This window comes from Nicotiana sylvestris, chromosome 2 (genome assembly GCF_000393655.2).
Source record: "Nicotiana sylvestris chromosome 2, ASM39365v2, whole genome shotgun sequence".
NCBI classification, from domain to species: domain Eukaryota; kingdom Viridiplantae; phylum Streptophyta; class Magnoliopsida; order Solanales; family Solanaceae; genus Nicotiana; species Nicotiana sylvestris.
In genome coordinates, this window is record NC_091058.1 from 206,048,920 (window position 1) to 206,063,410 (window position 14,491).

Sequence of the window (14,491 nt, forward strand, 5' to 3'; positions counted from 1 at the left end):
AAAAATTTGAAAAGTGGTCAAAATTATTTTTTTGGTTTTTGAAAAACTCATCCAAAATCTTACAAAGTTTCATGAACAAACACGTTTTTTAAAAACGGAAAAAACAGAAAAAACGGAAAAAAATTATGGACAAACGGGTCCTAAGTTTAATTATTTCCAAATTTTAAAAAAGAATCATTTTTATTGGAACGGATCAAATGGAAAATAGATTATTATGACATAAACTGGAATAGAGGGAGTATAACTTTTGGGGTATGAATTATACTATATTATAAGTGTGAAGCCAAAAAAGTTAAAGTTAAATTACTAAATTACCCATTAAAAGTTGAGTGACCTTTATATCCTTTAACAATTAAATTATTCTTTCAAAACAATGGAATACTAATGAATCATGAAATGTAGAGGTAAAAGCTCATGTGAGTGCATACCGAGGTATGTTATCCAAGGGAGATCCAGTTTGTAGCTCATTACAATAGTTGTATTATTTATATGACTTTTAACACATGACAATAATAAAAATTAATACATGATATCACTAAATGAAATAGAAGATTTTGGTAAGAATCAAAGTCGTCCTATTATATAGTCAATAGTCTATCAAAAAAAGGAAATCACATTCACCCGCATGCATGCACACATTTTTGCAGTTACGTGAAGCTTAATTTAAGAAGTCATGTATCACGTAATAAAAAATATATTCACCGGTAATGTAGGCATAAAAATCTGATAAGTATGACTTGTATTATCAAATACAAAGCCTTGTACGATATGCTCTTGGGTTGTGAACTCTTATTCAATTAAAGGAACTTGAACTATTCTTATGTTTGTAAAGTACAAACTTTAGAAGATTTTGAAAGAATAATTTAATTGTTAAAGGATAAAAAGGTCACTCAACTTTTAATGGATAATTTAGTATTTAACTTTAACTGTTTTGCTTCACACTTATAATATAGTATGATGATTATATGCATGTTTTATTATTATTCATATATGTATTTAGCATTAAATAAAAGTATTATGTCAGAAAAGTAAAATCGTCGTTTATTAAATTTTCTGACGTCAAATAACAAACTGTTACTTTTTGAATGTTTTGATTTACATTTTAAAGCTCAAAGGAAGCTCTAAAATATGTACCGTTAACAATTATCATTTTATGATACACTTTACATGCTAAATATTTTAGGTTAAACGTGCAACGCAGAGACTAGTTAAGTGTATAAACGGTTAGATAAAAAGTTTTATAAATAGTCATTACGTCCGAGTATTTTGGACTGATTATCTCCGTATAAAAATATCTAACGGGTCGCGTGGCCCAATGAGATAGCCAGGTGAGGTCGAGATTTTTTTTTGTTTGATTGGATGAAAGAGATCCTATAAAAAGATATGCCAATAACTACTCACTCCACAGTCACTTGATTTTCTGATCGGAGATTTTGCTTGTGAACAGATAAGGGAAGAGTCAGAGCCCTAATTCATACATCGGAGGTTCGCTTATTACATACTTTCATGCATGCATGTCTCTCTTATTCTGTAAATTTCGCAAATAGTTATTCAACCTATGAATGATTAATCAAAAAATAAATTTTGTCAGAAAATCCGTTTAATCTGACCTGAAAATCAGCTAATAGAGCCAAAGATGGCGAGCAAACAGAGCCTAACTATTGTTCTAGGGGGAGAGATTTGGTTAGGAATTAAGTTATATGCACTGACAGTGTAAAGATTTTTTACATGGCTAGTGAAGTTTAATCTGTGATAACATGTTAATCGTATCATTTTTAACACATTACTAATGAATGTTTTATCATACAAATTTACGTTATAAGCGATCTGATTGTTTAACACAATCAGTACATAGAATTTCAATATTTTGGGTGAAGGCTAGACTGTTTACGGCTTTCATGTTATCTGGTTTGTACTACTTGCATCCAGTATGAGATTAGATTTGATTTGATTTATCAATATTTAAGATAAATGGTAAGATACAGTAAAGTGTCATCTGAGTTTACTGAACCTATGTTTTTGCCAATTAAATTGATTTGTGCATCCTCTGAGCATATCAAATTCTCTCACATCATCCGCTCTCAAAGATTATTAGTGTTTTGGTACTTCAATATTGTGTACTTCTTTGACAGAAACAGATCCAGGATTTAAATATGACGGTTCATTTCTTTTAATTTTTCGCAAGTGAATCCAATGCACTTTTGCAATTATAGGTTTAGATTTTAATATTTGTTGCAATTTTAGTGATTTTCAATTATATATTCATGCTTCGTGTAAAAATGATAGGTTCAGTTGAATCCGTTGATTATATATTGCATTTGCCTCTGATATTTGGAAACATCTTCCAAACACTACTAATAAACTAGAATGTCATCATTGGATGTGCACAATTCTAGTGCTCCTTTCCTTTCATTATATGTGACGGTATTTGATTGGTACATAACTAATATAGAAAATAAGATTTTTGGAGCTTGTGATCTTAATATGTCATGACATTTCTCTGGTTATAAAAACGTATCATTACTCATCAAGGATAAGAGGGAAAGTTTAAAGTTCAATTGTTTGTCAAAGTAGAAAGATATCATTTTTTGGAACAGATTAAAAAGGAAAGAGTGCCACATAAAATGGAATAGAGGGAGTAGAAAATAGGGAGTGAATACTTAACTTTTTGCATCATGAAAAGAAAATATTTGTTGCTATAACCTATGATTTAGATACGAGTTCTGAAGTCCAAGATTATTTTTGCGTTGTGGTTTATGACATTCAACTGGTAGCATCACTCACCTTTTGTTGTATCATTACAAGCATAACTTGTTCTAGCTATGTTTTATTTTCCCAGTCCGCTTATATTTGAATGAAGGTTATAGTCCTAAATATGTGACATAATTGCTGTAATACAGGGGAAGAAATATGGCATCTGTCCAGACTGCTTTAACATCACTTCTGTGCAAGAATGGGAACCATCATCCACAAATAAATTTTCCAAGCAGTTCCTTCTTGCCAGGATTCGATTTGACAGGGCAAGTTGCTGTTGCACGGAAAAGAGAGACATGTTTCAATTCTTTTTCAGGCCCTAAAGCAACACTAACCTTTGATCCCCCGAGTACTAATAAAGAGAAGACAAAGCCAAAGCACACAGTTGATCCTAATGCTCCTGATTTCTTGCCACTTCCATCATTTGAAGAATGCTTCCCGAAAAGCTCCAAGGAATACAGGTCTATCTATGATCCCTCCTGTCTTTGCCTATATTGTTTTTCAGGATAACAATATTTTATTGAGGATTCAGTGTACGTAATTTGTAAAAATAGTTACATCATTGAGGATTCAGTGTACGACATCTCTTTGATATCTTGAGTGAAGAGGCTAAGCGTTCAAAACCTTACATTGGAAATTTGTTGTATAGAAGTTACGGGGCCTTATTTAAGGATTTAACTTGTATGCATTGTTAGTGTAAAGAATTTTTGCACTATCAGTGTTTTAACTTGTTGCAACAGGTAACTGTGTTATTTTTTAAGTGAAGTATATTTCTTTACGTGAACATGTTCCATAAGGTAAAACCTTTAAAAACTTTATATTCTCAGTGTCATCATGTTGAAAACTTTATCTTGTTAATCCTTTTTAATTCTATGAAAATTGAGTTCAAAAAGTTTGTGATGTAGAGCTTGAGAGCACAAATATCATACATCTGCAATTTCTTGTGTTCGCAAAATATTGATTAGTTGCATGTGCGATTTGCAGTGAAGTTATTCATGAAGAAACCGGTCATGTGCTCAAAGTCCCATTTCGTCGTATCCACCTTTCTGGGGATGAACCACATTTTGACACTTATGATACCAGTGGTCCTCAGGGGGTAAATCCTCGTATTGGTATGCCTATTAACCATCTCCCTTGTTCCTTTGGATGCAGAATTTTCTATAATCTAGATTAATGCTACTGGTATCTGCTTAATTTGTTGTGCTTTCGTTTGATCTTTTTAATACTTCATTCGCTTAAACAAAAAGGTTGCCTTATGATGAAGCTTCTGATTGCAGTAACTCTCATATGTTATTCCCATTAATAGATCAGCTTAATTTTTTCATTGTCACCTGTCTATTTGCAATACTTGTAAGTTGAATTATCTGATCCTGATTTTTCATCATTCTTTCTCATTTCTTTTCTTCTTTTAAACAGTTATGTCATATTATTAGCTGTTCAAAAGATTCATACTGGTGATACGAATTAGTTGAGATAGTTTTAGTCATGTAGGTATTTTTACTTTAAGTCCAACTTTTGGTTTAATCTTGTTAGGGATTTATATTCTAGCAGAAGATATAGAAAACTCCTAGTGCAATAGAACCTAATGCTTATAAGCATTGAATGGAGCGACATGGATAGCAGGGTTCATATAGTCGAACCCAACTAATATGCAATTGATGCGTAGTAGTTGTTATTTTGTTTTATTAGCTCTTAATTTCCACACGTGTTTTTGTTTTCATTTATTTGTTTGAATCTTGCATATATTCTTTGGCTGAGTTGGCAGATATGACTCTTCTGAATACAACCTTTTGATTGAAAGTTGTTCGTACTTTCTGTCAAAATGAAACATTATGCTAGATGTCTTGCTTTATGATTTCAACATTATGATTTAGGACATAATCTATTTATTTACATAATAATTATGCATTTAAATAGGACTCCCCAAGTTGCGCAAGGAGTGGATTGACAAAAGGGAGAAGTTAGGAGGACCAAGGTACACTCAAATGTTCTATGCTAGGCAGGGAATTATAACTGAGGAAATGGCTTACTGCGCTGCACGTGAAAAAATGGATCCAGAGTTTGTGAGATCAGAAGTTGCACGGGGACGTGCAATCATCCCTTCAAACAAGAAGCACCTTGAGTTGGAGCCTATGATTGTAGGAAGAAAATTCTTAGTGAAAGTCAATGCCAACATTGGAAACTCTGCTGTTGTAAGCTCGATCGAAGAAGAAGTTCACAAGCTTCAATGGGCAACAATGTGGGGTGCAGATACTATTATGGATCTCTCTACTGGGCGACACATTCACGAGACTCGTGAGTGGATCTTGCGTAATTCTGCTGTACCAGTAGGCACAGTGCCAATCTACCAAGCGTTAGAAAAAGTAAATGGCATCGCCGAGAATCTGAGTTGGGAAGTTTTTAGAGAGACCTTAATTGAACAAGCTGAGCAAGGTGTTGATTATTTCACAATTCATGCTGGAGTTCTTCTTAGGTACATCCCATTGACAGCGAAGCGGATGACTGGAATCGTTTCGCGTGGAGGCTCCATTCATGCAAAGTGGTGCTTAGCTTATCACAAGGAGAATTTTGCATATGAACATTGGGATGATATACTTGACATCTGTAATCAGTACGATATATCATTATCAATTGGTGATGGACTGAGACCTGGTTCAATTTATGATGCAAATGACACTGCTCAGTTTGCTGAACTCTTGACTCAAGGAGAGCTGACTCGGCGGGCTTGGGAAAAGGATGTACAGGTAACAATTTCCTACAGTTGCTAATTGTTAACATCCTATTAACTTCTTAGCATGAAGTAGTTTTTTAGCTCAAGTGTGTTTATCTATAGTATACTTAACAAAACCAGAAGTTTCTTCAGAACAGTATTCTTTCTATTTGGACACAAATTTCACTTGGATAAACGTTGAAGTTCTGAGAGTGAAAACCATTATTTCTCTTGAAATACTCCTTAAACCAGTTTTTCAACTCAAGTTCCCTATTTCAAGTTGAAATTGAAATAATGGACAAATTGTAAAACAAACACTAATTCGCCTATATGTCCGAACTCTGTGTGCGTCTTTTCACTTTCATATTTCAAAGTGATATTATTTGATTCTGTAGTGCAATGTCATGTACCTCTCATTTTCTCTCCACTCTTCCCCTCCCCCTTAATTTAAAGTTGTGTTTTCTTTTTCCTATTATTTCCTTAAAAATTGTAGTCATGCACAGTCTGAGGGTGTTTTGTTTCAAAATTAGAAAACACATTCTCTAATACGTCAGGAGTCCATTGATGAGAAGGGGCTAGGAAAGCTTGAACTCAATTCCTTGCATGACTATTTCTTCTCCTGAATATCAGAGTTACCTTGCTAATTTTAGTTACAAAAATTGTGTTTCATTTCAGGTTATGAATGAAGGGCCTGGACACGTTCCAATGCACAAGATTCCCGAGAACATGAAGAAACAGCTAGAGTGGTGCAATGAAGCACCATTTTACACTCTTGGACCTTTGACAACTGATATAGCTCCTGGATATGATCATATCACCTCTGCTATTGGTGCAGCCAATATAGGTGCACTTGGAACCGCTCTGCTGTGTTATGTTACTCCAAAAGAGCATCTTGGTTTGCCTAATCGGGATGATGTGAAGACAGGAGTAATATCATATAAGATTGCTGCTCATGCAGCTGATCTAGCGAAAGGTCATCCACTTTCTCAAGCTTGGGATGATGCATTGAGCAAGGCAAGATTTGAGTTCCGATGGATGGATCAATTTGCTTTGTCGTTGGACCCCGTGACTGCATTGTCCTTCCACGATGAAACTTTACCAGCCGATGGTGCTAAAGTGGCTCATTTCTGCTCTATGTGTGGGCCAAAGTTTTGTTCTATGAAAATAACTGAAGATATAAGGAAATATGCTGAAACTCACGGTTATGGAAGTGCCGAGGAAGCAATCCTGCGTGGTATGGATGCTATGAGTGCTGAGTTTCAAGCTGCAAAGAAAACCATTAGTGGGGAACAACATGGTGAGGTTGGTGGTGAAATCTACTTACCGGAAAATTACATCAACTCTATGAAAAGCTAAAGGTGAGTGTTACATTGGATTTTCTCTTGACATTGTTGTTTTTGCAAGAAGGGGAGCCTTGGCGTAACTGGTAAAGTTGTTGTCATGTGACCAGGAGGTCACGGGTTCGAGCCGCGCAAACAACCTCTTGTAGAAATGCAGGGTAAGGCTGCGTACAGTAGACCCTTGTGGTCCGGCCCTTCCCTAGACACCGCACATAGCGGGAACTTAGTGCATCGGGCTGCCCTTTATTATTGTTTCTGCAAGTTCTTTAAAGGTAGAGATATGTTATATCCAAAAAATGATTACCTCTGTTAACCTGCAACTTAACTCAACAAACACTCTATTTTCGACTAACTCTATTTAAATCTAAAATAAGAAAATTTCTCATCACTTAGATTATACAAATAAGTGGTAGGAGATGAAAGCATGGTTATCTAATAGAGGGCTTCTTTTTTGCAAACATGTTCTTTTCTCGACGTCGGGTTATCCAATAGGAGTTGTTGTAGTTTTCGTAGTTGCAGGAACCTTTTTTTTCCCTCCGCAACGTGTTACCTTACTGAATGCAATTGCAGGACTTCATAGATTGAAAACTGGATCAAGAGCTGTCTGAAGTGATCACGCTCCATCGGCCAGTCAAGAAAGGAGGGTGTAGGAGCTTCATTATCAAGTGTTAGGTAAGTATCTAGGTTTGGTATGTTTAATAACTTGAAAACAACAGCCTTGTTCAGAAAAGTACTCTTCTTATCAGTAATAAGAAATCACGTATTTTATTGTATTCTGTCTCTTATATCTTTGACAATTTATTGACACGAGAAAGCACCAGGGGTGCCTGTGTCAGCTTCAAAAACCTGGCCTTATTAGCCAGGTTATACGCTGACTGAACAGGCTGAGAAAGTCCCTTTGAACCTGAACAGGATAATTCCTGCGTAGGGAGTGTGCATTTTTTTGTTGCTTGCACAGGGATGGAGATTCTTCCATGGTTCAAATTAAGCTGATCCTGCCCTTTGCTAGGACCAGTTATACATTATATTCAAGATCAGGGGTGTATTCAGTAGTAGAGTTATGGGTTCATTTGAAGTTTTGAACTTAACTTTTAGCCTGAATTTATCTGTGTTAGGCGCATGGCCTTTCTTCGGATTAGGTCCGGGGCACATTTCGGGCGTGTACAATTTTTGACCACTGCAGTTATTCCCCCCCCCCCCCCCCCCCGAAAAAAAAATTGCTAAGACCTACTGAAAATTTTGAACTATGAACCGATAACTCAAACAAAAAATGATAGATTCAGTAGTTGAAATCTAAGTATTGAACTCTGAGAATTAAAATCCTGGATCTGCCTTTGTTCAAGATAGTATCTTTTTGGTTGGACCAACATGAGATCACGTGAAAATATTTGTCTATGGAATCAAAGTTGGATCCAGGATTTGAACTCTATGGGTTCAACTATAAAGTTTTTAGAATTGAACCCATTGTATTTTTAAAGTTATGGGTTCGTATCTATTATTTTTACAATTTTAATAAATTTTTACTCTGCGTCAAAAGTTATAGGTTCAATTGAACCTGTATATAATACACTGGATGCGCCCTATATGCAATACATTAAAACCGACATTGGACTTAAAAATCTTTCAGGAAAGTACCTTCCAGTAATTTTCCTTCAAATCGCGGATGAGATGTCATTAGCAATGGAAGGGAAGCAACAGTCGACAAGTTTAGAATAAATGTGATTTTATTATATGTATACATTTTAAACTTTTATTTCGCATACTTATATATAGTTTGAGCCAAAAGCAATATGTTTTGTTCAACATACAAAACTTCTCTGATCAGCCTTGGCAAAGCTCTACCTAGTAATCTAGGAGAAATTCAAGAATAGCAAGTTACAAGTGGTCATTAAAAAATAGTCACAGTTTCAAAAGTAATCGAAATTTAGCCACTTTTTATGTAAAGATAAATCTGAACGAAAACATTGTTCAAAATCCGGAAAATACTCTAGCATAATATACTGAAATTCCAATATAATATATTGGAGTTCTAGCATAAGTATACTGGAACTCCAGTATATTATACTGGTCCAACATAATATGCTTAAAGTTCATACACAGATGCTTCAATCTCTAGTATATTATGCTCGAACTTTCCGCGTGTTGGAATTCCATCATAATATGCTCGAAGTTCATACACAGGTGCACTGAGCTCTAGTATATTATGCTGGAACTTTCCGTATTGTAGCAAAATAGTGGCTAATTTTCAATGACTTTGCAGACGCTGGCTATTTTTAAGTGACCAATCCGAAAACTGGCTAGCCCGTGCTATTTTGACTAGTAATCTGTAAGCAAAAATAAAAAGCTTAACAAGGTTTACCACTTAACTCCAGTTAACAAGTATTCTTACCTCAATTTATTGCTTAACCATGGTAAGTTTCAATGGAATAAGGGTTCTTGCACTACCAAAAACGTATAAATAAATCGCTAAGGTAATAGAAATCAATCGCAGATACAGATTCAAGATACTGCCTTATTACTACGATTCACAAGAGAGTTCCTTAGGACTACAATTTTTACACATAATAGTATCGTTAAAAAGAAAAATTTCAAAAGGAGAGTTGAGTAATGAAACAATAGCAAACATGGAGAAAAACGGTGTGGAAAATTCTCAACTTAGTAAAAGCCAGTTCAGTAAATAATTGATAGCTTTTAAGAAAACCTCAAAGCAAATATATACTTGCTAAAAAAGGAATTGAATTTAACAAGTTATCTGAAATGAGAAAGCAAAAAACTTTGGACTAAAGTGAACAAGGTAGTGCAGACTTTGTAATTATAGGGTTTGAAACCACCAAGATCCAAAATAGCACGGTATAACTAGTTTTCGGACTGGTCACTCAAAAATAGCCAGCGTTTACGGAGTCAATGAAAAATAGTCACTATTTTGCTGCAACAGAGACCGGTCTAGCATAATATACTGGAGTTCGGTGCACCTGTGTATGAACTGCAACATATTATGCTGGACCGGTATACTTTGCTGACTCCAGTATAATAAACTGGAGACTGGAGCACCGGTGCTCCAAACTCCAGTATATTATACTGGACAATTATACTTGTTGGAACTCCAGTATATTATGCTGGAGTTTTAGTGTACTTATGCTGGTAACTCCATCATATTATGCTGGAGTTCCAGCATACTTATCCTGGAACTCCATCATATTATGCTGGAGTTCCAGCATACTTATCCTGGAACTCCAGTATAATATGCTGGAGTTCAAGCATACTTATGCTGGAACTCCAGTATAATATACTGGCGTATTTTCCGAGTTTTGAACAGTATTTTTGCTCAGATTTATCTTTACATGAAAAGTGGCTAAATTTCGATTACTTTTGAAATTGGGCTATTTTTGAACGTCCAGTTGTAAATCTGGCTATTTTTGAATTTCTCCCCCTGTATTCTCGTACAAATCAGTGTCATATTAAAATGATAAATTTGCGAGCAAGAAAATGCAAATGTTAATATACTCTTGTTGGGTCCAAATGTACACGCAAATATATGCGGTCAACAAGTAATAAAGTGATGAGAAAATATTGTCCCACGAGGATTTTAATTAACTGTCGTCTAATTTTAGTTTATTGCTCAAGTGGTTGTGAAGAAGATGATTGTGATTTTTACTACTAAAAATTACTAAACATGCAAGAAATTCATAGGTGCAAAGCAAATAAACAAACACTTAGGAAGAATTCCATGCGATGGGAATATTTCGAAGTTATGTGATTAATGTCTCTCATACTGCGTTCTTCCGATTGATTTAATTACTTGATTTATCTAATTTGTTGGTTAACATGGTTTATTATGCTTGCGAAGTTCTTTTGATGCTTCGCTCGCCTATTCAAGCCGACCTAATCCTATATGTCTATAGAATTAGAATTAACAAGAATGCATGTATATTTCCTACGAAAATAATCGAGTAAGGCAGCTAAAATATGTCTATCCTAATCATGAATCTATTCTCCGATGCCCGGATTCAAGAACTTATTCTACTCAATCTTATATGCAATCTATAGTTCCCACTTTCGACTTCAACTGTAAATTTCTAGATAGTATTCTACTATTAGCTATACAATAGAATAATTAAGTGCAAAATTGAATAAATAAATTAATATGATAACTCAAGCAAAATAATCGATCGTCAAATAACAATAGTCAATAATAATCCATAAATCCAGAATAATGAGGTTCTTAGCCACACATGTTCATAACAATAATCAAAATATGCCTTCGAAGATTGACCACCCCTCGCTAATCACATTAAGGGGGTATTTATAGGCTAAGGTAGAAGTCCCCAAGTCCAAAACCAAGTGGGAAACGTTTAATGCACAGACTGAAAAAGTGTCCAGGCCTCAGAGCTCGTGTGGCCTGGCTTGCAGCACGTCCCAAAGCTCGCGAGGCTTGCTCTAACGCATGGTCTAGCTCGCCTAGAGCCAGGCATCACCTGGCTTGGCACTTGGTTTCAGGCCTTGTCCGATTTTTGCCTTTTTGTACCCTTTTTGTTTATTTTTGATATCATTGTGTGCAACCTTCACTCGTTTTCATCCTTCAACGATCCTACACATAAAAATGACATAATTAATGTTACACCCCACAATATTACGTCAATATTACATCCCCCAGTATTATATTACGACAATGTTATGCTCTGCAGTAATATATTACGATGATGTTATGTCCTGCAGTATTACATTACGGAGATGTTACGCTTCGCAGTAATAAGTTATGATAGTGTTGCACCCTGTAGTATTGTACATTGAGTTTGTCGTAAGGTAATTGACATTAGTCCAAGGTAAAGATTATTTGGAGGTTATAAGGATTATGTTTATTTCAAACAAGTGATGAGTAAATTTGTGAAGGTAAGAGGGGAAGCAAGTCAAAGAAAATGAATTTTTGTCCAAGTTTGACATGTTGGGATAAAATACGACCCCAGCTAATATACTCGGTATTTATGGACTAGTGTCATACAAGGTACCATGTGACCATGATAGTGGGATGTATAAAGTGTATTAAAAATAAGTAAAATTTTAAGTAATTTGAACAATTCTTAATTATGCGGGTAATTGGTTAATTACCGGGTAGAGAAAAATTACCTAATTAAATTAATTGTAAACTTTAGATAAGTATCAAAGTTAAAACGTGGCAGCCCTTGATAATACATTAAATGACTCATAATGTCATTTGTTAATGTGGCAAGATTTGAGAACTCTTGGGTTTAAATATTAGAAGTAATCTATATGTATATTATAAAATAATGGACATGTTTGATCTTAAAAAATGGATGACTCTTTACCCATTTTAAATCTTGATTCATCGACTCACGAGTGGAGATAACAAATTTCAAAATTTTCAAGAATCTCCTTATTCATTATAAGACTTGTAATTCATAATGAAACGTGAATTAATTAGGAAAAGTGACGGATTATGGGCAGAATTTTCGTACAAAGTTACACTGCGTAATAACAACGAGATTTTGCGATTCTAAGGAAGTACGATTCAACCTTTTCCAAGAATATCATACGAATTTTTCCCTACTCCAGGTATGTTAAGGCTAAGCTCTTCTTTCATTTGGCATGATCTTGTCATTACCTTCATATCTCGGAATTTACGTATATTTTGCTAGCCTCGCAAATTACGTATATTTTCCTAGTTTTATAAATTATAATATTCTCCTTATCGGGACTTCATATTCAGTTGAGTATTTTCTTCTTCCAGTCAAGAGAGCAGAAAAGTTACATATATACAGTATTAAAAGTATTTTCATTACCATCGAGCTATAATCGATGGGCAGGCCCCTATTGGGCAACCTCTGATCAGATGGTAAGTTATATACTGAGCCTACTATGACCGAACGCTTATGAGCGAGCCCAGTTGGTCGAGATACAGAGCCTAGTATGGGCGAGCGCTTATAAGCGAGCCTACTACGGTAGAACAGTTATATATATACCGAGCCTACTGTGGCCAAGCGCTTATGAGCGAACCTAGTTGGTCGAGATACAGAGCCTAGTATGTCCGAGCGCTTATGAGCGAGCCTACTACGGCAGAGCAGATATATATATGTATACCGAGCCTTATAGGGCCGGACAACTATTTTACTTATTATATTGAGAGAATTGAGTCAGTATCAGCAGGTAAGCATATCTTCATATTATCTTTGACTTCCAGCTACTTGTAGTTATTATATTATTAGTTCAGTTTCATCTTTCAGTATATTGCCTTACATACTTAGTACATTATTTCGTACTGACGTCCCTTTTCTGGGGGCGCTGCATTTCATATGTGCAGGTCAGACAGACAGACGAGTAGGCCTCTTTAATAAGTGTTGCCCGAGCTCAGCTTGATCGGTAAGCTCCATGCCTTTCGGAGTTTCCGGGTCTAGAGCCTTATGTATATCTTGTATATATACGTATATATGTCATGAGTAGGTCGGATAGCCGTTCCGATCACAATATATCCATTAGTAGAGGCTTGTAGACATATCTTGTCAGTTAGTGCAGTATGTTGGGCTTTCAGGCCTTGTATGTATATTTGGTTGGTTTGTCAGTTGTAATAAATATGATGGCCTTGTTTGCCAAGCTTTATATTCATATTTAGTCAGCATTCGTTTTCATCTTGCAATGTGGCCCATGGCCAAAAGTATGACATCATATGTTCGGAGTCCCTTAGTTGCAAGTTGGTACGCAAGGATAGGTAAGACACTGGGTGCCGGTCTCGCTCCCCCAAGTTCGGGACGTGACAAAAGTGGTATCAGAGTAGTTCTGTCCTAGGGAGTCTACAAGCCGTGTCTAGTAGAGTCTTGTTTATGGGTGTGTCGTGTACCACACTTTCAGGGCATTTAGGATTATCACTCTTTCTTCTTACTCTAGATCGTGTGGTAGAGCTCACTTATAAGAATCCAAGTTCTAAAATTCTATTTTATTCGTAATAAGACGATGCCTACTTCCTGAAAAAAGGTTGGAAAGAGAGATAGTTGTGGAAGAACTGAGTCAGAGGAATTGAATTTTGTATGATGCCTACGATAAGTAAATATGAGGTCTTTAGCAGATCATGGGTGTACTGAAATCGGTAAGCTTCCTGATAAGAAGCCTTAAGGCATGAATGTCTATCCATCTTTATGGTGAAGGACAATGAGAGATTAAGAAGATAAGTACAAGTTTCGGCAAGTAAAAGGAGCAAGGTGAAAAAGGGTACGAGGTAACTAGTTAATGAAGGTTAACAACGTTTATAATTAAGGCAGAGGAACATAAGCTTCTTGAGTTATATTTAATAGTAACAGAGGTATATACAATTGGTCACACCCTTTCCAGATATGTCCTATAGGGGTTAACAAATGTAGTATATAGAAGATATGATTGATGAATTGATTGCTCAGTTGAAATTTCCGTAGGATATTGCAAATGTGCTAATAGATCTCTTTATGAGACACCTAGATGGTGCACTCTAAAGTAGTGCAGCCAGATATGAGTACTACAAAGACTTGCACTATAAGCCTTGAAGGGATAAATATTACCTTAGTGTGGCTCGCGTCCCTAGTAAAGCGAAACCGTTAAGCAACTTGAAGAGCCACTGGATGGAGCAAAGGAAATCTAAAAGCGAAAGAATGTCGTATTGAATTTTTCACAAGAAAAGGGATATGAAGAAATATTAGCAGAATAA

At 35.6% G+C, this 14,491-nt stretch overlaps 1 protein-coding gene across 2 annotated transcripts; it reads left to right on the forward strand.

The window, feature by feature from the left end:
* The first annotated feature begins 1,398 nt into the window (after window positions 1-1,398).
* On the forward strand, window positions 1,399-8,146 carry LOC104222981 (phosphomethylpyrimidine synthase, chloroplastic). 2 transcript variants are annotated; one of them, XR_710025.2, is made up of 7 exons: window positions 1,399-1,485; window positions 2,901-3,215; window positions 3,739-3,866; window positions 4,672-5,498; window positions 6,140-6,822; window positions 7,375-7,476; window positions 7,626-8,146. XR_710025.2 is itself a non-coding variant. In XM_009774330.2 (6 exons), exons 2-5 carry the CDS (start codon window positions 2,911-2,913, stop codon window positions 6,818-6,820), a joined length of 1,941 nt encoding a protein of 646 aa, XP_009772632.1. In that variant the 5' UTR covers window positions 1,399-1,485; window positions 2,901-2,910; the 3' UTR covers window positions 6,821-6,822; window positions 7,375-7,577. The 2 variants fall into 2 exon arrangements, 1 of the variants encoding a protein (XP_009772632.1); XM_009774330.2 differs by lacking the exon at window positions 7,626-8,146 and having other exon boundaries at window positions 7,375-7,577.
* Window positions 8,147-14,491: the final 6,345 nt, after the last annotated feature.

What these genes read in the sequence shown, in the direction of transcription:
- LOC104222981 (XM_009774330.2), top strand. Translation starts at nt 2,911, where the DNA reads ATGGCATCTGTCCAGACTGCTTTAACATCACTTCTGTGCAAGAATGGG. An exon ending in GGGGGTAAATCCTCGTATTG is followed by an intron (nt 3,867 to 4,671) that starts GTATGCCTATTA and finishes GCATTTAAATAG; the next exon opens with GACTCCCCAAGTTGCGCAAG. An exon ending in CTTGGGAAAAGGATGTACAG is followed by an intron (nt 5,499 to 6,139) that starts GTAACAATTTCC and finishes GTTTCATTTCAG; the next exon opens with GTTATGAATGAAGGGCCTGG.